At 42.5% G+C, this 26015-nt stretch overlaps 2 protein-coding genes across 2 annotated transcripts in view; one reads left to right on the plus strand and one right to left on the minus strand.

The window, feature by feature from the left end:
- Positions 1 to 12233: 12233 nt before the first annotated feature.
- Positions 12234 to 13227, minus strand: LOC105479645 (large ribosomal subunit protein eL31-like). Its single transcript, XM_071093314.1, has one exon. It carries the CDS (start codon positions 12893 to 12895, stop codon positions 12572 to 12574), a length of 324 nt encoding a protein of 107 aa, XP_070949415.1. The 5' UTR covers positions 12896 to 13227; the 3' UTR covers positions 12234 to 12571.
- Positions 13228 to 17008: 3781 nt separating this feature from the next.
- LOC105479643 (ATP binding cassette subfamily G member 2 (JR blood group)) overlaps positions 17009 to 26015 on the plus strand; it is a 61411-nt gene continuing 52404 nt past the window's right edge. Inside the window, exon 1 of the mRNA XM_011737725.2 lies at positions 17009 to 17505. The gene's annotated coding sequence lies outside the window, so the exon portion shown is untranslated. The remainder of the gene's footprint in view (positions 17506 to 26015) is intronic.

The following is a 26015-nucleotide window of genomic DNA, read 5'->3' on the forward strand; positions in this document are numbered from 1 at the left end:
TTCTCCTGCCTCAGCCTCCGGAGTAGCTGGGATTACAGGCGCATGCCACCGTGCTCAACTAATTTTTGTATTTTTAGTAGAGACAGGGTTTCACCATGTTGGCCAGGCTGGTCTCGAACTCCTGACCTCAAGTGATTCGCCCACCTCAGCCTCCCAAAGTGTTGGGATTATAGGCGTGAGTCACTGCGCCCAGCGACACGACATATTTAAAATGCTGAGGGGAAAAATACTCTTACCCTAGAATAGTGTATCTGGCAAAAATATTCTTCAAACAAGAAGGAGACACAAAGACTTTCCCAAATGAAAGCTGTGGGACAACTCAAAAGCTGAGGGATTTCATCAACACTAGACTTGTCCTACAAGAAATGTGAAGGGAATACTTTAATCAGAATGAAAACGACATTAATGAGCAATCAGAACTCATCTGAAGGTACAAAACTCACTGGTAATAGTAAGTCCACAGAAAAATAGACTATTATAACACTGTACCTGTGGTGTGTAAATTCTTATCTGAAGTAGAAAGACTAAATGATAAACCAATAAAAAAGAACAGCGGCAACAACTTCGCAAGACATAGTAAATAAGATATAAATAGAAACAACAAAAAGGTAAAAAGCAATAGGATGAAGTTGAGGCATAGAGTCTTACTAGTTTCCTTTTTGCTTGTTTGTTTCTTTACACAAACAGTGTTAAGGTGTTACCAGCTTAAAATAATGGGTTATAAGATAGTATTTGCAAGCCTCACAGTAACCCCAAACCCTAAAACATACAACAAATACAAGAAAAATAAAGCAACAAATTAAATCATATCACCAGAGAAAATCACCTTCACTAGAAGGAAGACCATAAGGAAAGAAAGAAGACCACAAAAAAAAAAAAAGAAAAGAAATAATAAAATGGCAGGACTAAGTCCTTACCTACCAATAATAACATTGCATGTAAATGGACCAAATTCTCCAACCAAAAGACATAGAATGGCCGAATGGATTTAAAAAAAATTAAAAAAAAATTTTTTTTTTTTAAATGGATTAAAAAAATAAAAAGCAAACCTGGCCGGGCGTGGTGGCTCAGGCCTGTAACCCCAGCACTTTGGGAGACCAAGGCGGGTGAATCATCTGAGGTCAGGAGTTCGAGACCAGCCTGGCCAACATGACAAAACCCTGTCTCTACTAAAAATACGAAAATTAGCCTGGTGTGGTGGTGGGTGCTTGTAATCCCAGCTACTTGGGAGGTTGAGGCAGGAGAATTGCTTGAACCTGGGAGGTGGAGGTTGCTGTGAGCCAAGATTGCGCCATTGCACTCCAGCCTACTCAACAAGAGTGAAACTCTGTCTCAAACAAAAAGCAAGACCCAATGATCTTGGGAGTATTGCAGTCTCCAGCTATTACTATACTGGGGCCTAGCTCTTTAGCTCTAATAATATTTGCTTTATATATCTGGGTGCACTAGACTCCACTAAAGAAAAGCCTAGACCTGATGACTTAATTGCTGAATTCTATCAAACGTTTAAAGAAGAACTAATACCAATCCCACTCAAATTATTTCAAAAAATAGGGAATACTTCCAAACTCATTCTGTGAGGCCAGTGTTACCCTGATACCAAAATCAAAGACACATTAAAAAAATGAAACTATAGGGAAACATCTCTGATAAATGAGGACTGATGCAAAGTCCTCAACAAAATATTAGCAAACTGAATTCATAATACATTAAAAAGATCATTCATTATCACCTAGTGGAATTTATCCTAGGGATGCAAGGATGGTTCAACATATGCAAATCAATCATTGTGATACATCATGTTAACAGAATGAAGGACAAAAACCTTATGATTATTTTAATTGATGCTGAAAAAGCATTTGACCACTTTCAATATCCCTTCATAACAAATACCTTTTTAGAAAACTCGGTATAGAAGGAACATACCTCAATATAATGAAAGTCATTTATGACAGACCCACTAGTAACATACTGAACAGGGAGAAACTGAAAGCCTTTTCTCTGAGATCTGGAACACAACAAAGATGTCCACTTTCACCAGTGTTATTCAACATAGCACTGGAAGTCCTAGCTAGAGCAATCAGCCAAGACAAAGAAACAAAGGTCATCCAAATGGGAAAGAAGTCAAATTATCCTTGTTTGAGATGTGATGATCTTATATTTGGAAAAACCTAAGGACTCCACAAAATAATTATTAGAATTGATAAACCAATAAAGTTGCAGGATACAAAATCAAGATACAAAAATCAGTAGTACTTCTATGTACCAACAGTGAACAATCTGAAAATGAAATCCCACTTACAGTAGTGACAAATAAAATTAAATACCTAGGAATTAACTTAAAGAAGTAAAAGATCTCTACAATGAAAACTATATAACACTGATAAAAGAAATTGAAGAGGACACCAAAAAATGGAAAGATATTTCATGTTCATGGATTGGAAAAACCAATATTATTAAAGCGTTCATAGTACCCCAAATAATCTACATATTCAATTCAATCTCTATCAAAATATCACGACATTCTTCGTTAGAACAGAAAAAACAACCCTAAAATTTATATGGAACCACAAAAGACCCAGAATAGCCAAGCTATCCTCAGCAAAAAGAACAAAATTGGAGGACGTAACATTACCTGACTTCTGATTTTACCACAGAGCTATAGTAACCAATAGAATCATACTGGTATAAAAATAGACATATAGACAAATGGAACAGAATAGAGAACCCAGAAGCAAATCCACACACCTACAGTGAACTCACTTTTGACAAAGGTGCCAAGAACATACACTGAGGAAAAGACCACCTCTTCAACAAATGGTGCTGGGAAAACTGGATATTCATATGCAGAAAAATGAAACTAGACTCCTATCTCTTGCCATGTACAAAATTCAAATCAAAACAGACTAAAGAGTTCAATCTAAGACCTCAAACTATGAAAGTACTCTAAGAAAACACTGGGGAAACTCTCTATGAGATTGGATTCAGCAAAAATTTCCTAAGTGATACCCCACGAGCACTGGCAACCAAAGCAATAATGGACAAATGGGATCATTTCAAGTTAAAAAGCCTCTGCACAGCAAACGAAACAACAGTGTGAAGAGACAACCCACCGAGAGGGAGAAAATATTTGCAAACTATCTAGCTAACAAGGGACTAACATCCAGAGTATATATGGAGCTCAAACAACTCTATAGGAAAAAAAATCTAATGATCTGATTTTAAAATGGACCAAAGATTTGAATAGCCATTTCTCAAAAGAGAATACACAAACGGCAAACAGGCATATGAAGAGGTGCTCAGCATCATTGATTATGAGAGAAGTGCAAATCAAAACTACAATGAGATATCCTCTCACCTCAGTTAAAATGGCTTTATCCAAAAGACAGATAATAACAAATGCTGGCAAGGATGTGGCGAAAAGTGAACCCTTGTACACTGTTGGTGAGGATGTAAATTAGTACAATCACTATGGAGAACATTTTGGAGGCTCCTCAACAAACTGAAAATAGAGGTACCATATGATCCAGCAATCCCATTGCTTGGTATGTACCCCAAAGAAAGGAAATCATTATATCAAACGGATATCTGCATTCCCATGTTTGTTGCAGCATGGTTCACAGTAGCCAAAATTAGGAAGCAACCTAAGTGTTTGTCAACAGATGAAGGGATAAATAAAATGTGGTACATATACATAATGGAGTACTATACAGCCATATAAAAGAATGAGATCCTATTATTTGCAACGACATAGATGGAACTGGAAATCATGATGCTATGTGAAATAAGCCAAGCACAGAAAGCCAAACATTGCATATTCTCACTCATTTATGGGATCTAAAAATGAAAACAATTGAAATGGAGATAGGGAGTAGGAGGATGGTTATCAGAATCTGGGAAGGGTATTGGGGGGTGGGAAGGAGGTGGGGATGGTTAACGGGTACAAAAAAATAGAATGAATAAGACCTAGTATTTGATAGCACAGTAGGGTTACTATAGTCAATAATAATTTTTTTTTGGCAGGGAGACAAGAGCCTTCCTCTATCCCCCACGCTGGATTGCAGTGGCACCATCTCGGCTCACTACAACCTCCGCCTTCCAAGTTCAAGCAATTCTTATGCCTCAGCTTCCCGAGTAGCTGAGATTACAGGCGTCTGCCACCACACCTAGCTAACTGTTTGTATTTTTAGTAGAGACAGGGTTTCGTCATGTTGGCCAGGCTGGTCTTGCACTCCTGACCTCAGGTGATCCACCCGCCTCAGCCTCCCAAAGTGCTGGGATTACAGGCATGAGCCACCTCGCCCAGCCAATAACAATTTAATTGTACATTTTATAATAATGAAATGCGTATAACTGGATTGTTTATAACACAAAGGATAAAATCCTGAGGAGATGGCTACCCCATTCTCCATGATGTGATGATTATACATTGCGTGCCTGTATAAAACATCTCATGTATGCATAAGTATATACACCTACTGTGTACCCACAAAAATTAAAATTAAGAATTAAAGAAAATAGATTGGCTGATGGCCTTGTCACACACAGTATAATGCTTCTTAGTCTAATATTATGATGACGTAGGGAAGACTAAAATATAGTTCTAGGTGAGATGTTGACATCATATATTAGGTATGCCAACCGGATGTGAAAAAAATGCCAGGTCACTGTATAATGAATCATAAGTTTATTTAATGCTGATTGTACTTTAGTTGCTCCCACAAATAAAGTCTTATCTCTATAGGCAATAAAATATTTATAGTAGTCAGAAATGGATCATATGAAAGGTCAGTCTTTCATGAAACTCTTCTCCATTTTCACAGCAAGGCAGATTCTGGTGAGGGTAGATAGGTTCCTGAATTACATAAGCTCATCTTTATTATTCAGACAACAAATATTTACTGAGTATTCCTTGTGTTCAAGGCACTGAACTAGGTAATATATGGAAATATCCTGAGATGTAAGACATGCTTTCCTATACCTCGTAATTTTCCATTTGTGAAATCCCAAGATTTTCAGACCTTGATGTCAACTCTAGCTTCTTTGTCTTTTACCTTCAATGTTCTATCAGTCACCAGCTTCTGTAAATTCTTCATTTACAATGTTTCTTTGATGCCTCTTTTCTCAGTTTGTCATCTCTTTAATTCAATCATTTTTTTTTTTTAATTTCCGGACTGATCTCTGCCTTCCCACATCCCCCCATCCATTCTGTACATGAACAGAATAACCTTTCTTTTTCTTTCTTTTTTTTTTTAACTTTTACTGTAGTTTCAGGGGCATACGTGAAAGGTTGTTGTATAGGTAAACTCGTGTCACAAGGGTTTGTGGTGCAGGTTATTTCATCAACCAGGTATTAATCCTAGTACCCAAGTTATTTTCTCTGCATCTCTCCCTCCTCCCAACCTGCGCCTCTAGTAGACCCCAGTGTCTGTTGTATCCTTCTTTGTGTTCATGAGTTCTCATCCTTTAGCTCCCATTTATAAGTGAGAACATGTGACACTTGGTTTTCTGCTCCTGCGTTAGTTTACTAAGGATAATAGTCTCCAGCTCCTTCCATGTTCCTGTAAGACATGATCTCATTCTTTTTTACGGCTGCATAGTATTCCATGGTGTATATATCTTACACCCTCATGGTATATACATATACACCAGTGCATTTTCTTTATCCCATCTGCTAATTATGGGCATTTATGTTGATAAGATTAACCTTTCTAAAACATTACGTTTATAACTGAAAGAGGAGCCGGTTGCTCATTGCCTGTGGAATGAAGACAAAATAACAAGAGTGAGGTATGATAAAGAGTGAATTTTGTTATCCATTGCCGGCAAGGAGGAAAGTGGTCAGAATACGTTACAAAAATGTCCACTTTCCAATTTGTGGAGAGAAGGCAGGGGTTTCAGAAGAGGGGCTCTGAATGCAGGAGAGGCAAGGGGGCTAGTAGGTGCCAGGTGGCGTGGGCTTGCCCCAGTAGCTTATCTTGAATTATTGTTCCATCTGGTGAAGGGGCCAGCACCTTCGTGGGCTCATCCAAGCTACAAATCAATCCCAGTCCGTCGTGCAGTCAATATCTAGCTGGGAGTGAACTCTGGCCTAGAAGTAATCTCCGGCTGGGGAGAGAATCCCAGAAGTGCCTGTTTTTGTGTCAGGATTAGGCCCCTGAACATTCTAAAGAAATATATGACCAGATAAGTGAGTATGATGTGAGCTTAACTAGCATCCAGGTAAATAAATGTGCATAAGGCATGGGAGCATAAAGTGGGAAAGGGGAGGGAATAGAGTGTTAAAACACATTCAAAGGCGTATTTCAAGACAACAGAAAACACATGTGTGGTTCGTCTCAAAGCTGTGTCTGGAGACTGGTGAGAAAGGAGGAAAGAAAAAAAAGTTTAAAAATGCAGCTTTTTTGTTTGTTTGTTTGTTTTTGAGACAGAGTCTCACTCTGCTACTCAGGCTGGAGTGCAGTGGCACAACTTGGCTCACCGCAACCTTCGCCTTCCGGGTTCAAGCAATTGTCCTGCCTCAGCCTCCCGAGTAGCTGGGACTACAGGTGCATGCTACCATGCCCGGCTAATTTTTGTATTTTTATTAAAGACAGGGTTTCACCATGTTGGCCAGGCTTGTCTCGAACTCCTGACCTCAGGTGATCCACTATCCTCGGCCTACTCAAAGTGCTGGGAATACAGGCGTGAGCCACTGTGCCTGGACCTGTGTCTTGTTTCTCTTCTTTAGTGCCAAACATGGGACCTAATGTAAGGGAGCCCTCAAAACAACATTGCTTAATGAGGGGTTGGATGACATCTGCTTGAGGGAGAAATGGAATCATCGTTTACTTATTTACTTTCTTCTACAATATTGATCGTCTTGCTATTTTTCTGTTTTGTTTGTGCTGTTTGGAGCATAATCAAAGGGAGAAAGTAGTTTCACATTTTGGGCCTCCATTTAGCCATACTTGTGGATGATGGGTTTAACTGACCATTAGAACTCTTTTCCAATCTAACACTTTAGGGTGTATTGCCAAACTGGAAAGTACCCAAAGGCCCATCAAGAGTAGATAAATAAATTATATTGTATTCACACAGTGGAATCCTGCATAAAGATAAGAATGAATATGGCTTTGTGACTTGCAAAATATATAAATTTCATGCAGATAATATTCAATGAAAGAAGTCAGTCTCAAAATGGTAACTACTTGCTTGGTTGGGCATGATGGCTCATGCCTGTAATGCCAGCACTTTGGGAGGCCAAGGCGGGTGGATCATGAGGTCAGGAGTTCCAGACCAGCCTGGTCAATGTGGTGAAACACCATCTCTACTAAAAATACAAAAATTAGCCGGGCATGGTGGTGCATGCCTGTAATCCCAGCTACTCAGGAGGCGGAGGCAGGAGAATCGCTTGAACCCAGGAGGCCATGGCTGCAATAACCTGAGACTGTGTCACTCCACTCTAGCCTGGGTGACAGAGGGAGACCCTCTCTCTCAAAAAAAAAAATAATAATAATAATAACTACTTCATTTATATATAAACAGACACAACTAATATATAATGATAGAAGTCAGAAAGAATGGGATGACCTTTGGGAGGGATGACCTTTAATGGTAATAGATGTTACCTTTGGAAGGGCTGGAGCTTGAGGGAGGCTTATGTGGCATTGCTAGTACACTTTTTTTTTTTTTTTTTAATCTGAGTGATAGGTATACAGGTGTGTTCACTTCATAAATATATATCAAGCTGTCCACTTAGATTTCCTGTACTTTTTTGGTACGGATGTTATATTTCCCTACAAAATTTAGTTAAACAAAAGACTTTTATAGGTACTGAAATGTAGTTTGGTGAATTCTTAACATTTAACCTTTTAGCCTATCTGCAGAGACAACTGTTATATACTCTACTATACTTTCTGACCCTGCAGGTTAATTATCAATACCTAGGGGTTTTTTCTTTATTTCAGTGCAATCTAATTTTTAGAAGTGAACTTTATAACCAAATAAACTTTAAACTTTATAACGAAATGAACTTTTTTTTTTTTTTTTTTTTTTTTTGAGAGGAAGTCTACCTCTGTCACCAGGGTGGAGTGCAGTGGTGTGATCCCAGCTCACTGCAACCTCTGCCTCCTGGGTTCAGGCGATTCTCCTGCCTCAGCCTCTCAAGTAGCTGGGACTACAGGTGCTTCCTGGGTTCAAGTGATTCTCCTGCCTCAGCCTCTTGAGTAGCTGGGACTACAGGTGCATGCCACCACGTCCAGCTAATTTTTGTATTTTTAGTAGAGATGGGGTTTCAGCATGTTGGCCAGGATGGTCTCGATCTCCTGACCTCGTGATCCACCTGCCTCGGCCTCCCAAAGGGCTGGGATTACAGGTGTGAGCCAGTGCACCTGGCCCCAAATAAACTTTATAACCAAATGAATTACTTCTTAATTGGTCTCTTATCTGCTATATAAAGCAAGTTATACGAACCAAGGTGCTCTGGCTCCAGCATCTGGGCTCTTACTACCCCCATGATCCCCTGCCCCCTCCCCCATGCTGTCTGTCTCTGTGTAAAACCCACCTTCTGTTCACTTTCCATGTCTAAAAGACTTTGACACCTGCTTTTTGACCTTTCTCATCTCTCCAAGATTATTGCTATCTTGGTTAACTTCTGTGTTTATTTTGATGATCATCCCATCACCCTAGCTTCTGTGCTCTCTGATCTCAACTCCATCTCCAGAATTGGCAGAATTCTAAAGATCTCCCTCTCCCCTAACCCCTACAATTCTAGTTCATTCCCTGGTTATTTCATCAAACACTAATCCAGGTACTGATCTGAAGGATTTTGAAGATATAACTAAAATCCTAAGTCAGTTGACTGTAAAATACCAAGATTGTAAAGGTAGACCTGATTTAATCATATAAGCCCTTTAAAAGGCAGAAAGAGCCTGGGCATGGTGGCTCACGCCTGTAATCCCAGCACTTTTGGGAGGCCAAGGTGGGTGGATCACCTGAGGTCAGGAGTTTGAAACCAGCCTGGCCAATATGGTGAAACCCCGTCTCCACTAAAAATAACAAAAATTAGCTGGGCATGGTGACACATGCCTATAGTCCCAGCTACTCAGGAGGCTGAGGCAGGATAATTGCTTGAGCCTGGGAGGCGAAGGTTGCAGTGAGCCGAGATCATGCCACTGCACTCCAGCCTGGGAAAAAGAGCGAGACTCAAACTGTTTTGAAAGTGGAGGGGCCACATGAGAAGAAATGCAGGCAGCCAAGAGGAGCTGAGGGTGCCCCTGGTTGACATTCAGCAAGGACACAGGAAACTCAGTCCTGGAACCAAAAAGAAATGGATTCTGCCAATAACCTGACTCTGCTTGGTTCTTTAGAGAAGAGCGTCCAGCTAAGAGTTCAGCTGGCTGACACTTTGACTTGGCCTCATGATACCCTGAGCAGAGTCTAGACTTCTGACCTCCACAACTGGGAGATAATAAATGGGTATTGTTTTAAGACAATAACTTGATGGTAATTTGTTACTCTAGCAATAGAAAACAAATACACTTCCCTTCCACTTCCATAACTTCACTCTTGTGTTCAAACCGTGGGACCTTATCAAAACCTGGAATGTGAATATTAAATGCCAGCATCCCACTCAGTGACCTGATCCTCCTGTTTCAGCTCTTGCCATCTCCATGTGACCCCTCCATGTACTTTCTTTCTCCCTACCTATTCCTGGTTTCGCTTTCCTATGACGGTGAATCACTTCACTCACACGACTCCTTTGCTTCATCTTTCCATTGCCTTACCCACCCAACAAAACCGTACCCTAACCCTTTACCTTTACATCTTTGTGAATGAGAAAGCCATGCCCATTTGCAGCTTTCAAACCACTGTTTAGAGTCCCATCCCAAGTAGTAGGGGCCTTGGTGTTGCTGTGCAGTCTCTGTCTCATATTAGTGTTGGGAGAAAAAACTTCCTCTGCCAACGTAGGTCCAGTGCTTGGGGGCCTGTAAATTAACTGGCAATCGATGGATGAACAGGAGAATAGACAAGGTTTATTTACACTTATTCAGGTGAAGAGACTCTCTGTACAGTTAGGGATGAGAGTTTATATGCCAATAATATGGGAAAAGAGAGGAGGAAAGGGATCTATGGGAAAACAAATATGCTTTTATGGAAAGACAAATGGGCTTTTAGGGAAAGAAATGATGGTATGACAATTAGTGATATGTTCAGTTATGCAATTTGTCATTCAGGTGCAAGTGGTCTCCTTCCTGGCAGTGGAGTTTTCTTCCAGGCAGTAAAGTCTCCTTATTGGCAGTGAAGCTCCCCAAGAGGGAATTTATGGCAGCTTCACTCTCTGAAAGCTCTGCCTTTAGTCAAATAAGGGAAGCTCCAGAAAGGCTTCTTTCTGTATCTTAAATGTTTCAGTTTAAAACACTCTTCATACCAACTCAATGGGTGCCAGTGGGTCCCTCCATTAGCATCCTCTTCCATTTCCTTGGGGCCGTGTGGTGAGCAGAAAAATGACCTCTCAAAGGTGTCCATGTCTTATTCCCCAGAATGTGAATGATAGGTTACTTAGCGAAGGAGAATTAAGGTTCCAGATGAAATGAAGATTGTTAATCAAATGACTTTCTTTTGTTGTTTGAGATGGAGTCTCGCTCTGTTGCCCAGGCTGGAGTGCAATGGCACAGTCTTGCCTCACGACAACCTCTGCCTCCCCGGTTCAAGTGATCTCCTGCATCAGCCTCCCAAGTAGCTGGGACTACAGGCTCATGCCACCATGCCCGCTTGATTTTTGTATTTTTTGCAGAGACGGGGTTTCACTATGTTGGCCAGGCTGGTCTTGAACTTCTGACCTCGTAATCTACCCGCCTTGGCCTCCCAAAGTGCTAGGATTATAGGTGTAAGCCTGCCCAAATGACTGTACCTGGCCTAAATAACTTTAAAATAGGGAGATTATCCTGGCTTATCCAGTGGGCCTATTGTAATAACAAGGGTCCTTAAAGGTGGAAGAGGGAGGCAGAAGAAAATCAAAGACGTGATGACAGAAGCAGGGTCACAGAGCTGCTATACTGCTGGCTTTGCAGATGGAGAAAGGGGCCAAGAGCCCAGGAATGCCCGTGGCCTCTACAAGATGGAAAAGGTTCCAGAAAGGAACACAGACCTGCCGACATTTTGATTTTAGACCACTAGACCCATTTTAGACTTCTGACCCGTAGAAATGTAATATACTGGTGTTGTCTTAAACCACTAAGTTTGTGGCAATTTGTTATGGCAGCAATAGAAAACTAATACAAGCCTATTCAAATATTCATCATTTTCCCAAATCCTGAATCAGGCATTCACACCCATACCCTCAGCACATCCATCAACTTCAGAGAGAAAGTATAGTTATGGGCCAGATATTTATTTCAATTTTCTGTAATTAAAGCATTTACCTCAGCCAGGTGTGGTGGCTCACACTTGTAATCCCAGCACTTTGGGAGTCCGAGGCAGGCAGATCCCTTTGAGGCCAGGAGTTCAAGACCAGCCTAGGTAACATGGTGTGACCCCGTCTCTACTACAAATACAAAAGTTAGCCAAGCATGGTGGTGTGTGCCTGTAATCCCAGCTACTTGGGAGGCTGCGGCAGGAGAATTGCTTGAACCCAGGAGGTGGAGGTCGTGGTGAGTTGAGATTGTGCCACTGCACTCCAGCCTGGGCAATAGGGTGAGACTCTGTCTCAAAAACAAAAAACAACAACAACAAAAAATCCATTTACCTCCATGAGGATACATCCAACTTCCTTCCCTTTTGTGACAATTTTTTGAAAAGTTTCTGCATTAGTATGTTCTTACACTGCTAATAAAGACATACCTGAGACTGGGTAATTTATAAAGGAAAGAGGTTAATTGACTTACAGTTCGGCCTGGCTAAGGAGGCCTCAGGAAAGTTACAGTCGTGGCAGAAGGGGAAGCAAACACATTCTTCTTTACATGGTGGCAGGAAGGAGAAGTGCCGAGCAAAAGGGGAAAAGCCCCTTATGAAACCATTAGATCTCATGAGAACTCACTGTCAGAACAGCAGCATAGGAGTAATCACCCTATGATTCAATTACCTCCCACCAGGTCCCTCCTGCCACACGTGGGGATTATGGGAACGACAATTCAATTTGGGCTGGGAGCCATGGCTCATGCCTGTAATCCTAGTACTTTGGGAGGCCGAGGTGGTGGATCACCTGAGGTCAAGAGTTCGAGACCAGCCTGGCCAACATGGTAAAACCCTGTCTCTACTAAAGATACAAAAATTAGTTGGGCATGGGGGCACGTGCTTGTAAGCCCAGTTACTCAGGAGGCTGAGGCAGTAGAATCACTTGAACCCACGAGGCAGAGGTTGCAGTGAGCTGGGATCACGCCACTGCACTCTAGCCTGGGTGACACAGCAAGACTGCATCTCAAAAAAAAAAGATGAGATTTGGGTAGGGACACAGCAAAACCATATCAACTTCCATATATATATATAGGCAATTTTATAACTTATTTGATGTATATGATGCTCAGTGGTTAGTTCTCATCCACATTGACTGTCTGTAGATTTTTGAAAATGGTAACAGGTATATAAGTAATCAGATATATACCAAATTATAGAGATTGTTTGGTGAATCTTTAGCCTCATTACATTTTCTGAACAACTGTACACAGATGCGGTATGGAACATTCCTTATTCCTTTGGCCCAGACAGTTTTGTTGAACCTGGTATTAATGCACACATCTGGAGTTCCCATCTCCTTCATGGCAAATTTTCCGATCTCTCTGAGTGCCCCAGGGGCACACTTCTTGAAGCCCACTCTGTGAATGCGTTTGTGAATGCTGATGATGTATTCTTGGGTCACTACGTCATTTATGGCAGAACAGCCCTTCTTCTTGCCACTTTTCCTTGCAGGAGCCATTCTGCCTGGCCCAATTTGGAAAGGAAGAGCATGAGGGATTCTAAAGTTTCCTTTTCTTTTCTAATTCTAATTCCTCTGGATCCCATTTTCATTATGCTTCCCAAGGGACCTGATACTACCAACAACTCTTTCTTTCTTTATGGCTTGTCCTCTTGGCATGCACACATGTTCTAGTCTGTCTAATTCAAACCACGTGAATATTTTCTCTGAACCCTAAGATAGCCTCTACCTATATTCCTTTCTCTCACCTTCCTTTTATACTGAAATCTTTAGAAAGAGTTGTTTAAACTGTTTCCATTATTTTATTTACAATAACTGTTTGCACCATTATAGACTGAACTTTCTCTTGCCAAATTAGTCAAAAGCCTGACAGCTGTGAGCCGGGCTGTGGGAGAATACTGTGCACATAGCCTCTCGGCCACTGTTTTTTTATTTTCTTAACTTGGAGTGGTAATGAAAATAGATATACTCGGACAGAATACATCTGTTATATATGTAACCCAAATGCCCCCAGGCCCATGGGGAATCCTGTCTGAAACCTGATCTTGCCAGGGGAAAATTGACCATTTTGGAGTTCACCTTTGGAGTAAGCACTAAGAAATGTAGCATACTGGGGCCTTACCAGCATTTTGCAACTGGTGCACAGGCATTCAGCAGGAGTCCCAATATGGGGCTCTATAAATACTGGGCAGTGACTCTTGTCTGGTAAAATAAAAGAAAGGTCATGTGGTGGAGGGCAGAGGGCAATGGCTTGGAAGGCTGTGAGTCATTTAACCTTTAACCTTGTGCAAATCAGTCTGCTTTGCATTGGTGATTTATCTGTAAAATGAGGAAAGTCATCTAACATCTGACCTAAAGAGGAAGGTCCTTTTTCTCTAAAATTCTATGGCTAGCTCCAAAAACAATGCTAACTTACAAGTTAAAATGACTTATTTCTATACAATGCAATACATTTATAAAATGCTGGCTTTAATCTGAACTTATCAAATAGAATTTGATAAAGTATTAGGATGAGGTTAGGAACTAATATAACTTTAATTTTTATTTAATTTTCCACTGCCTCCCAATATAACTTTATTTAGCAAATAAACCGACCTATAAATATGAAACATCACAATCTAAAATATTTTTAAAATTAGACTAAAAGTAAGGAAGAATTTTTTATAGGTTTAGTCCTATTTCAAGTGAGGATATGACTCTAAGTATTGCCATGTGTCTTTATATGTTTATTTTATCAGTTCATTTTACTTTTAAACAAAATCCATTTTTTTGTTATAAAATTTATAATTTTCTAAATTTGTTACATTAAATTTAGAAACTTATACTAAAATACAAGATAAAAGACATTCCATATTACTACCTAGAACAAATGAACACTTTCCTGCTATTTTCTTTCTTTTTTTTTTTTAAAGTGGGGTCTCACTCTGATCATGGTTCACTGCAGCCTTGAACCCCTGGGCTCAAGCAATCCTTCCACCTCAGTCCCCCAAATAGCTAGGTCCACAGGTATGTGCCATCACATCCAGCTAAGTTTTTAAAATTTTTTTGTAGAGACAAGGACTCCCTGTGTTGCCTAGGCTGGTCTCGAATTCTTGGGCTCAAGCAATCCTCTGGTCTCCTCCCAAAGTGCTGGGATTACAGGTGTGAGCCACCACACCCAGTGTAATTAAATTTTTTTTTTTTTAAATAGAGATAGGGTCTCACTCTGTTGCCCAGGCTGGTCTTGAACACCTGGGCTAAAGCAATTATTTCGCCTCTGCCTCCCAAAGTGTTGGGATTACAGGAGTGAGCTGCCACTCCTTGCCCAGCAATTTTCTATGTATAGGTTTTTTTTGTTTGTTTTCTTGACATGGAGTCTTGCGTTGTCACCCAGTGACAGGCATTGGCATGATCTTGGCAGTGGCATGATCTTGGCTCACTGCAGCCTCCACCTCCCTGGCTCCAGCGATCCTCCTGCCTCAGCCTCCTAGGTAGCTGGGATTACAGGCATGTGCCACCATGCCCAGCTAATTTTTTTTTTTTTTTTTTTTTTTTTGAGACAGTCTCGCTCTGCTGCCCAGGCTGGAGTGCAGTGGCGCGATCTCGGCTCACCGCAAGCTCCACCTCCCGGGTTCACGCCATTGTCCAGCCTCAGCCTCCTGAGTAGCTGGGACTACAGGCGCCCGCCATCACGCCCGGCTAATTTGTGTGTGTGTGTGTGTTTAGTAGAGGCGGGGTTTCACCGTGTTAGCCAGGATGATCTCGATCTTCTGACCTCAGGTGATCTGCCCGACTGGGCCTCCCAAAATTCTAGGATTACAGGCGTGAGCCACAGCGCCCGGTCTAATTTTTGTATTTTTAGTAGAGAAGGGTTTCACCGTGTTGGCCAGGCTGGTCTCGAACTCCTGACATCAGGTGACCACATGCCTCGGCTTCCCAAAGTGCTAGGATTACAGGCGTGAGCCACCGTGCCTGGTCTCTATGTACAGGGTTTTGATTTGTTTTTATTTTGCATAATTACAAAACGCTATATTCAACTAAGTATCCGTTTTTAAAAATGTGCACAGCAGTTTCATGTGTGTTTTCTCCATTTTTGTTCAGTCGCCTCCTGTAGGGCCTTCAGATCTTGCTTGAAATGTTTTCATTTTTTCTGGTATCATACAATTTTATTCTTTTCACTTATCTGGTTGAACTAAAAAGAAAATTAAAATAAAATTTATTCTTTGGAGATTTTTCAGTTTTTGCAAACAGTCCTTAACTGCCAGGTCTGAAAACTTTATCTTCGGTTTTTTTTTTTTTTTTTTTCTCTTGAGACAGTCTCACTCTGTGGCCCAGGCTGGAGTGCAGTGGTGGGATCTCGGGTCATTGCATCCCCTGCCTCCTATGTTCAAGAGCTTCTCCTTCCTTAGCCTCGCGAGTAGCTGGAATTACAGCCTCGCCACCACACCCAGATAACTTTTGTATTTTTAGTAGAGGCAGGGTTTCACCACGTTGGCCAGGCTGGTCTCGAACTCCTGGCCTCAAGCGATCTGCCTGTGTCAGCCTCCCAAAGTGCTGGGATTACAGGAATGAGCCGCCGCGCTGGCCTTAATTTTGTCTTAAAATGAAGTATGACTAATATATATTTCTATATGGGTCTTTAAGGGTCTTGAAACTGACAGAAATTAATTCAAAAGAATAATTTTACCCAAACGTTTGGGCGCACCAAAGCATGCGGTATGGTGTTTTTAAATTTTTTTTAAAAAATTACGTAGAGTCAATTTTCTTATATAGGCTTCCTAGCTAAAACTTTCCTGCATTGAGTGAACCATTAATAGTTATTCCTAGTGTTGATTTAAACAACTTAAATGATATTATGATTTTTGTTTGTAAATGCAAACCAGGAAATATGTGCATACAGGTACTAATTTCCTAGGGCAGACGCAGCAGATGTTGGGATGGCTACACTCACACAGCCTGATGGCCCGTTTCCTGAACATGTGCAATCACTTTCCAGCCTTTCCACACCATCAGAATATTGCACAGAAGTATGTCAGTCACAGGAGTATAAAGAATAACATTTAAACTATGGTAATATTTTCATTCAGTAAGTTTCTCCCCTTTGCCTCCCCGGGTTAGATTCAGTCCCTGACCTGATTTTTTAAGGCCCTGGAGCGCAAGCATCCACTTTCTCAGAAGCCCATTCACCAGAAACCACCCATTTAACTTGCTCTGGGGGCGAGCAGCGCTTGTGACTGGACAACCTGTCAGCGTCCCCGGTGCTTCGGCGCTCCGGCCAGTGGCGGCGACCAAACCCATCTAGGTCAGACGAGGTATTGATCAGTCCGAAGAGCGCCCGGTGATTCTCGTAGTTAAATCACCCCGGTCCATTCGTTCGATCTCGGAGGCGGGAGTGTTTGTCTTTTCCCTGCGTGTCCCGGCAGGGTGACCCTAGCCCCGCGGGAGGGCGGTGGTTCCCGTCCAGCTGGCGGCTCAGCGCCGCGGGATACGTGGGCGCTTTCAGCCGGGTCCCAGGGCGCTTATCGCGGCCCGGCAGACTGGACCGCGCCTCATCCCCGCCCGCGAACCCCGACCCAGGGAAACCCAGGGCGCTAGGGAGGGGCCACAGCGCTCAGCTCTGGCCCTCCATAGCCCGAGGCGCGGGATAGGAAGTTCGCGTCTGCACTGCCTGAGCTCGTTCTCTCGAGGTCCGGGTCTCCCGAGGCCGCCAACCGCCGGCTGCTATCGTGACCTGGAGCTGCAGCGCCTCCAGCGCCGGCCGCCGCGCTAGGGGAGCGCTGAGGCGCACCGGGTGTGGTCCGGCGAAGGGGTTGTGCAGCGCGCGGGCTGTGTGCTGTGCCCACACAAACGGTTCCGGGCGTGCAGGAGGGAAAAGGCAGTGCCCGCCACTCCCACTGAGATTGAGAGACGCGGCAAGGAGGCAGCCTGGAGAGGAGCTGGGGAGGATTTGGCAACGCACCGTGCGGATGCTCGGTGGCCTTGTTAAGCGGAAACTGCTGCCTTAGGGTTTGTTTCGAAGGTCCGGCTGACTCATCCCAACATTTACATCAATAAGTGTTAAAGCTCTGCCTCTGAGCCCGCACATCCTGAGATCCTGAGCCCTTGGTTAAGACCGAGCTCTATTAAGCGGAGTGAGTAAATGGTAAAAGCCAATTGCGCTTAGAGTGTGTGTCTGGAAAGGTGGGTAGGCGTTGTATATATATATTTGTTGGAAAATAGATAACCGTTGAAACGAGATGACTGAGTTTTTTAGCCTCTCACAGTTTCATTTGAAAGTAGGTATGCAGTTTAAAACTGATAATTCAAAGTGGTTTTTCAGAAAATGATGCTCTGGTGCAAACTGATTCCGGCTCTCATAGTGTGTTAAGTGTGGGTTGGTAAAACTCTTGGCCTTCCTCCAAATGTATGAAGCTAAAGTTGATATTGGAAGGATAAAAACCTACTGAGCACGGAAGTTACTACAGGGAGAGGAAACATTTGTTAATGCTAATATTTTAAAGGAGTAGACCAATATATTGTCATTTACCTATTCCCTTTATCTTCTGGGAATAGGTAAATGACAAATTATTGCTCAATCCCTTTAAAGCTTTGGATGGTTTGCTAAAGAATTATTGAACTCCTTTTTGTAATTTTCTGTGGATAGATGAGTGTTCTTACTCCCCTCTCAGTCCTAGAGATATCCCCTAAAGCTTGGTTTTTAGGAGGATCTTACAACTCTCTTATTATTTGAATTTCAGCTAGTCATAAATAAATATAACAGAGTAGTAAGGAAGAGATGTTTTTGATTTATATTCTTTACAAAACAGTGCTTTCAGAGTACGCTTTGACTGGATTATATAGATCTTGGTGAGGAAGGTTTCAGCGACAAAGATGGCATGTTAAGTCTATACACTTCTGTTATAAACATTGAAAGATGTTGATTATTTTAGTATTTATCTTATAATAACTTTTAATTGTGAAATAATTTGAGAGTTACTGAAAATCTGCAAAAAATAGTACAGAGAGTTCCCATAATATCATGCATAACAAGGGCCAAAACTAGTAACATGGGCCTGCCACTATAATACAATAAACTAAACTACAGGCTTTATTTGGATTTCACTTGTCTTTCCACTGTCTTTTTTTTTTGCCCAGGATCCAATCGATGATCTCACTTTGCATTTAACTGCTAAATATCCTTAATTTTCTCTGATCTGTGACAGTTCCTCAGCCTTTCATTGTTTTTTCATGGACCTTGACACTAGTGAAGAAGACCCGGTCAGTTAATTTGTAGAATGCCCCTCAATTTGTATTTGTTTGATGTTTACTGTCATGTTTAGATGAATATTCTACATTTTGGGGAAAAATGTCAGAGAAGTAAAGTTTCCATCTCAGTATGTCATATTCGGTACATGATGTCAATAGTTTTTTTTTTTTTTTGAGACTGAATCATGCTTTATTGCCCAGACTGGAGTTCAGTGGCTCGATCTCGGCTCACTGCAACCTTTGCCTCCCAGGTTCCAGTGATTCTCCTGCCTCAGCCTCCTGAGTAGCTGGGATTACAGGTGCCTGCCACCACACCCGGCTAATTTTTTTATATTTTTAGTAGAGATGGGTTTCATGTGGGCCAGGCTGGTCTCAAACTCCTGACCTCTAGTGATCCTCATGCCTTGGCCTCCCAAAGTGCTGGGATTACAGGCATGAGCCACCGTGCCCTAGCCGATACTTCTTATTACCTATGATGTTAATCTGTTTGCCGGGTTCCCTTTGTATTTGAGATCTTGGGAGAGAAACTTGAACTACCATTTCTCCTTAAACTTTTATTCATTAATTTAAGCATCCATTTGTGGAACATGTTGTTTAGTTTTTTTTTTCCCCCCCCCCAATGGTTAAACAAAACCCCTATTTTCTTTCTTCTACGTGTTTTTTTTTTTTTTTTTTTTTTGAGATGGAATCTCACTTTGTCACCCGGGCTGGAGTGCAGTGGCACAATTTAGGCTCACTGCAACTTCTGTCTCCCTGGGTTCAGCAATTCTCCTGCCTCAGCCTTCCAAGTGGCTGGGATTACAGGCACATGTCACCATGCCTGGCTAATTTTTGTATTTTTAGTAGAAACGGGGTTTCCCCATATTGGCCAGGCTGGTCTCGAACTCCTGACCTGGTGATCCACCCGCCTCAGCCTCCCAAAGTGTTGGGATTACAGGCTTGAGCCACTGTGCCCAGCCCTTCTACATTTTTTAATTAAAATTCCCTTCTGTAGGGAAGAGTTGACCCTTCTCTCCTGTTCATTGATTCAGTTATTTGTATCAGTACGGGCTCATGGATATTTGTTTTGTTATATGGCTTATAATCCAATATTATCAGTGTTTAATCTGCTGCTCAAATTGTTCTGGCTTTCACCACTGGGACTTGCTTTTTCTTTCTTCTTCTTCTTTTTTTTTTTTTTTTTTTTTTTTTTGAGATGGAGTCTTTGTTGCCCAGACTGGAGTGCAGTGGCATGATCTTGACTCATTGCACCCTCCGTCTCCCAGGCTCTAGCGATTCTTGTGCCTCAGCCTACCAAGTAGCTGGGATTACAGGTATGTAACACCACACCTGGCTACTTTTTGTGTTTTTCAGTAGAGACGGGGTTTTCCATTTGGTCAGGCTGGTCTCAAACTCCTAGCCTCAAGTGATCTGCCCGCTTCAGCCTCCCAAAGTGCTGGGATTACAGGTGTGAGCCACCATGCCTGGAGTCTTTTTCTTTTTTAATGCATTTCCTGATTTCCGGCATCAGAGAATGCTCAGGCTTATTTTGTATTTTCCATGTCCCAACCTTGGAATGATCCATTTCTCCAAGGCACTGGGATTATTTTGCTTTAGAATGGTATTAGAAGCTAAGATCTGGACACTGGATGTTGTGTTAGAGTTCTTTTTTTTTTTTTTTGAGATGGAGTCTTGCTCTGTTGCCCAGGCCGGGGTGCAGTGGTGCAATCTCGGCTGATTGCAACCTCCGCTTCCTGGGTTCAAGAAATTCTCCTTCCTCAGCCTCCTGAGTAGCAGGAATTACAGGCATGTGCCACCATGCCCAGCTAATTTTTTATGTTGTTAGTAGAGACGGGGTTTTGCCATGTTGGCCAGGCTGGTCTCGAACTCCTGACCTTAGGTGATCCACCCTCCTCGGCCTCCCCAAGTGCTGGGAATACAGGTGTGAGCCACCACGCCTGGCCTAGAGTTGCTTTTGAGCTTTTTATGTTTAATAAAAAGTTTGTGACTTAGCAAATGCTAAGTCTGAAAAGATTAGTATTGCCTTAAAGTTTTAACATTATAGAGGACCTGACTGTATTTGCCAATTTGGATTCAGTCTCTTATGGGAAAGAAATGAAATTGGTAGTATTTAGGAATTTTTTAAAGCTCCCATTTTTTTTCTCAAATGAAACCCTGTCAGTGTTTCCAAAACAAATAATGCATATGTGAGCTTCTATTTATTAGGCTCTGGTAAGAAACCAGGATCATTTGATTAGCTGAGTAGCTTCAACTACATCCTAATATTATAATTTTGGTATCTGTTGATTGAATTTACAGTGAGAAAAAGATTTGAGATCCATATTTATGTTAGTCATACTAGCAATGAAGAAATACTGTGTTTATAATGAGGCATTATCTGGTCTGAGATGGTAACTGTACCCATGGATTAGAGAGAGGATCCCTTGCAATAATTAATGAGCCCTTCTATGATTTTGGAGTATACACACATTACATGCTCCTTCTTTTCTATCTTTGTATGCTGGATCATGATGTTTTTTACTGTAGGTCTCAGAATTTTGAGAAGTAATGCTGCTGCTCACATCTAATTTTCTGTTCATAATTTTTTTTTTTTTTTTTGGGACGGAGTCTCGCTCTGTTGCCCAGGCTGGAGTGCAGTGGCATGATCTTGGCTCACTGCATCCTCCACCTCCTGGGTTCACACCATTCTCCTGCCTCAGCCTCTCCAGCAGCTGGGACTACAGGCGCCCGCCACCATGCCCAGCTGTATTTTTAGTAGAGACGGGTTTCACCGTGGTAGCCAGGATGGTCTCGATCTCCTGACCTCGTGATCCACCCAACTTGGTCCCTCAAAGTGTCGGGATTACAGGTGTGAGCCGCCGCGCCCGGCCTCTGTTCATAATTTTTATTGCAATTCTGATGATTGAATTATAAACTGGAAGGAAGCAGGGATATTGATCTTTATGTAGTCGACATGTACTAGACTCATGGAGGAGAAGAACTGGGTTGTAGGCACAGTGCTGTGTGGTTTTGGGTGAATGTAACACTCAACTTGATTTTGCCTGTTCCTCTTGTTTCCCCCTGGGGGCTAAGGATTCCAAAATTTTCTAATCACCCACCTCACTGCTGCTCATCTTCCCACAGTGCCAATGTGGTGGAGTCAGCCTTGCGAAGGGAGAAGAGAAAGGGTGATGACTTCCCCAGAGCTTCTGCCACTGTCCTCCTCCCTATGTCTTCTAGCCCCAGTCACTACTCCTTTTATTTAAATTCATAGAGGCTTCTCTATCAGTCCCCTCTTAAATGTAAATGAGTTATTCAGTTCCTATGGGCCTGAAGCTAAACCACTATCATTTATTTTTGGCCTTGTTTTCCTAGTTTGGGCAGTGTTAGAGGAGGTCTGGAAATAGAATTGTTTGGGACAGGCAATTTTGCAGAACGTGCACAGATAAATAGGCTTCAGGAAGCTCTCATAGGCTACGGAGGGAGGGGTGCAGGACAGTGTCCTCATCTTGGCTCTTGATATTATTACGGTGGACTCTTATGTGGTCTCCCTGCGTTGTCCATACCCGTGACCAAAGTCAGAGTGATCCTTTAAACCAAGCTTATCCAACCTGCATGTGGCCCAGGATGGCTTTGAACGCAGCCCAACACAAATTAGTAAACTTTCTTAAAACATTATGTGATTTTTTTTTAGCTCATCAGCTATCGTTAATGTTAGTGTATTTTATATGTGACCCAAGACAATTCTTCCAGTGTGGCCCAGGGAAGCCAAAAGATTGGACACCCCTGCTTTAAACATAGATGATATCATTTCTTCGCTCAGAACTTTCCTGTGCCTTCCAGTGTCATTTAGATCAGAGCCAAAGTCCTTCCTGTGGTCAGTGGTAGATACAACCTGAGTTCCTGCTCTCTTACCTCCCTCATTCTGCTTCAGCCTCACTGGCCTCTTTGCTGTTCCTTAGACGAGCACTTGGACATATACTGCTCCTCCAGAAGGCCACCCTCAGAGCTCTGCTTGAGGGTCTCATTGGAAAGGCCTTCCGTGGCCACCTCTGTTACCCAAGTTGGAGTGCATTGTTGTGATCTTGGCTCACTGCAATCTCTGCCTCCCGGGTTCAAGCAATTCTTGTGCCTCAGCCTCCCAAGTAGCTAGAATTACAGGTGTGCGCCACCACACCTGGCTAATTTTTGTATATTTAATAGAGATGGGGTTTCATCATATCGTCCAGACTGCTCTCCAAACTCCAGGCCTCAAACAGTCCACCCACCTCAGCCTCCCAAAGTGCTGGGATTACAGGCGTGAGCCACCATTTCTGGCCCACCCTTCCTCTTTTGCTTTTATTTTTTTTTCTCCATAGCACTGTTGACTGACATTTTTCATATGTAACCTCACTGTTGTTTTGTTTTGTTCACTCCTGTAAGTCCAGTGCCTGTCAGATAAAAGAAGCCTAGTAAATATTGAATTATTATTATTATTTGAGACAGAGTTTAGCTCTTGTTGCCCAGACTGGAGTGCAATGGTGTGATCTCGGCTCACCGCAACCTCTGCCTCCCGGGTTCAAGCCATTGTCCTGCCTCAGCCTCCCGAGCAGCTGGGGTTACAGGCATAAACTACAATGCCCAGCTAATTTTGTATTTTTAGTAGAGACAGAGTTTCTCCATGTTGGTCAGGCTGGTTAAATGAATTCTTTTAGTTTTCTTTTTTACTTTCTTTCTTCTTTCTTTCTTTCCCTCCCTCCCTCCCTTCCTTCCTTCTCTTTCTCATCTCATGGGAATAGAGAGTCTCTGTTAACAAGAGCCTCTGATAACTGGAGAGAGCAAGCTGAAAAGATGGGAGTGAGGAGAGTGTCTTTATTCACAGTGACAAGGTGGGAGAATGCCTGGCTAATGTAGCAGGGAGGTCAGGATCATTCAGGGAGAGGTCAAGGGACAGGGAGGTCAAGGGGAAAGATCTTTATGGATTTTGAAACTTATTACAGCCACCAAGATATTAGACTTTAAAACTGTATATGATATTTTATGTCCATTGATGCCACTCTGAATACAGCTCACACTTGGATGCTCAAGTGAATGTGGGTCTCTAGCGAAGGGTACTGGAAAATGCCACCCCAAAATATGCCTGAATTGAAATTCTGTGTTGGACAACCAGCTATCACCAGGCTCTGCAGGCTTTTCACCTTTACCCCTGGGTCTTCTCACTATTTCGCTACATAGATGGAGTACGTTCTTTCGACTGTCTTTGGGCAACTTGTCTGGTTTTGGGATTTTTAGCTAAAGTTCTCTTTGTAAAATCTATTCCAGTTAATTAATTATGCAAAAGGTACAGGGGTTTATCTTTGCTTCTTTGCGCATGAAATAATTCTTTCCTGTACTTGGCATTTGGCTTATTTTGAGCTAAAGGCCGTTGAGAACCCCTGGATCCTTGAAAAGTTCTACCTCACCCTAACTGTCAAAAAAGTATAAATTTATTGTATTATAAAGGAAATGTACATTTATAAATAAAATTCCCATTTGTAAAGGCGTCTCTCCAAGGTAGCTCTTTTCACCTGAGAGGGACTTAACTGCATACCAAGACAGCCCTTATTTACCATACCTTTCCTCCCCATCTCTTCCCTTCCCTTGCCGTGACTCGTCCCCAGAAACCTTAAACCCCTTTTTCTTTAGCCTGAAATTTGTATGTAAGTCTTAATCGCCGGGCGTGGTGGCTCACGTCGGTCATCTCAGCACTTTGGGAGGCCGAGGCAGGTGGATCACCTGAGGTCAGGAGTTCAAGACCAGCCTGACCAATGTGGTGAAACCCCATCTCTACTAAAAATACAAAAATTAGCCGGGTGTGGTGGCGGGCGCCTCTAATTCCAGCTACTTGGGAGGCTGAGGCAGGAGAATTGCTTGAATCTGGGAGGCAGAGGTTACAGTGAGCCAAGGTCGCACCACTGCACTCCGTCCTGGGCATCAGAGTGAGACTCTGTCTCAAAAAAAAAAAAAAAAAAAAAAAAGTCTCAATCATCTGGACTTGTCCTAGAGTCTGATTTGTTTATGAAACTTCCACACTTGCTTGTGTAAGGAAACTTTTTTTTTTTTGGTCATATTAACCTGTCTTTTGCCAGTTTAATTTCTAGGGCCCCAGCTAGAGAACCCACACGGGAGATGGAGAAGGACTTTTTCTTCTCTAAAGTAATATTTAAGAAAACCTAACAGCGATACATTGTTGCAAACTGAAGACCCAAGGAGGGTGGGCAGGTTTGTCATCCATGAGAGTCTTGGTTGTGGTTCTGATTTAACAAAAGTTCATCCCTCTCAAAGCCTTAACCTTCGATGTCCCCTCTGTCATTGCCTCTCTTATCCAAACATGGCTCCCCAGGGTTTTTGCAGTTACCTCCCCGCTAGTTCTTGCTTCCACACTTGCCTCTCCCTTCTGTTATTCTCCACACAACAAAGTGTTCCTTTATTTATTTATTTACTGAGACAGAGTCTTGCTCTGTTGCCCAGGCTGGAGTGCAGCAGCACGATCTTGGCTCACTGCAACCTCTGCCTCCTGAACTCAAGCGATTCTCCTGCCTCAGCCTCCCGAGTAGCTGGGATCACAAACGCACACCACCATGCCTGGCTAATTTTTGTATTTTTAGTAGAGACGGGGTTTCACCACGTTGGCCAGGCTGGTCTCGAACTCCTGACCTCAAGTAATCTGCTCACCTCAGCTGTCCAAAAGGCTGAGATTACAGGCGAGAGCCACCACACCTGGCCCAGCCCAGAATGTTCCTTTATACACATCATTAGTGTCGTGAGCCTTTCTTGATTAAAAGGCCTCAGTGGCTTCTCACTGAGCCCTTCTGTGATGGGGTTTCTTCCTGTCTGTCAGGAATCAGGCTGCATTCTCCAGATCACTGTGCTGCCATAATGTGGGGTCCTAGAGCACCTAGCCAGTTTAACTCTGAAACCACCATGCAAGGAGGCTTTGGGCCTAAATAGAATCAACACAGGACCTCTCAAGACAAATCTGTCAAATTGGAGATAACATGAAAGGCCGTGCGTCAACCTTTTAAAGGCAATAAAGCACCATAATATCTTTTAAAGACAAGGTACAATTTATGTAAGTTAAACTTCAGATTTTGTGTTCCTTTTCCTTTCCACTGCTAAGTTTGTCGCAATCGCCTGACAGTGATTTGACTGCTCAGGATTGTTATCTTTTGAGATTAACCTCAGTAAACAGTTTAAAGAGGTATGTAATTTATGCAGCATGCCCTATGGCTATGAGGTAAGAGTGCATCTTCCTATACTAGTGTCATTTTAGGGGGAAAAAAAAAGGAAGAGTAGAGTCTGGAATTAACTTGAGGCTATTGTGGCTTCTACCAACATATGCGGTAGTTCCAGCTGGGCAGGTGGCAGGCTGAAGACTTTAGGCTCTACCTGTGTACTT

The sequence above is a fragment of the Macaca nemestrina genome, chromosome 3 (assembly GCF_043159975.1).
Source record: "Macaca nemestrina isolate mMacNem1 chromosome 3, mMacNem.hap1, whole genome shotgun sequence".
NCBI lineage: Eukaryota > Metazoa > Chordata > Mammalia > Primates > Cercopithecidae > Macaca > Macaca nemestrina.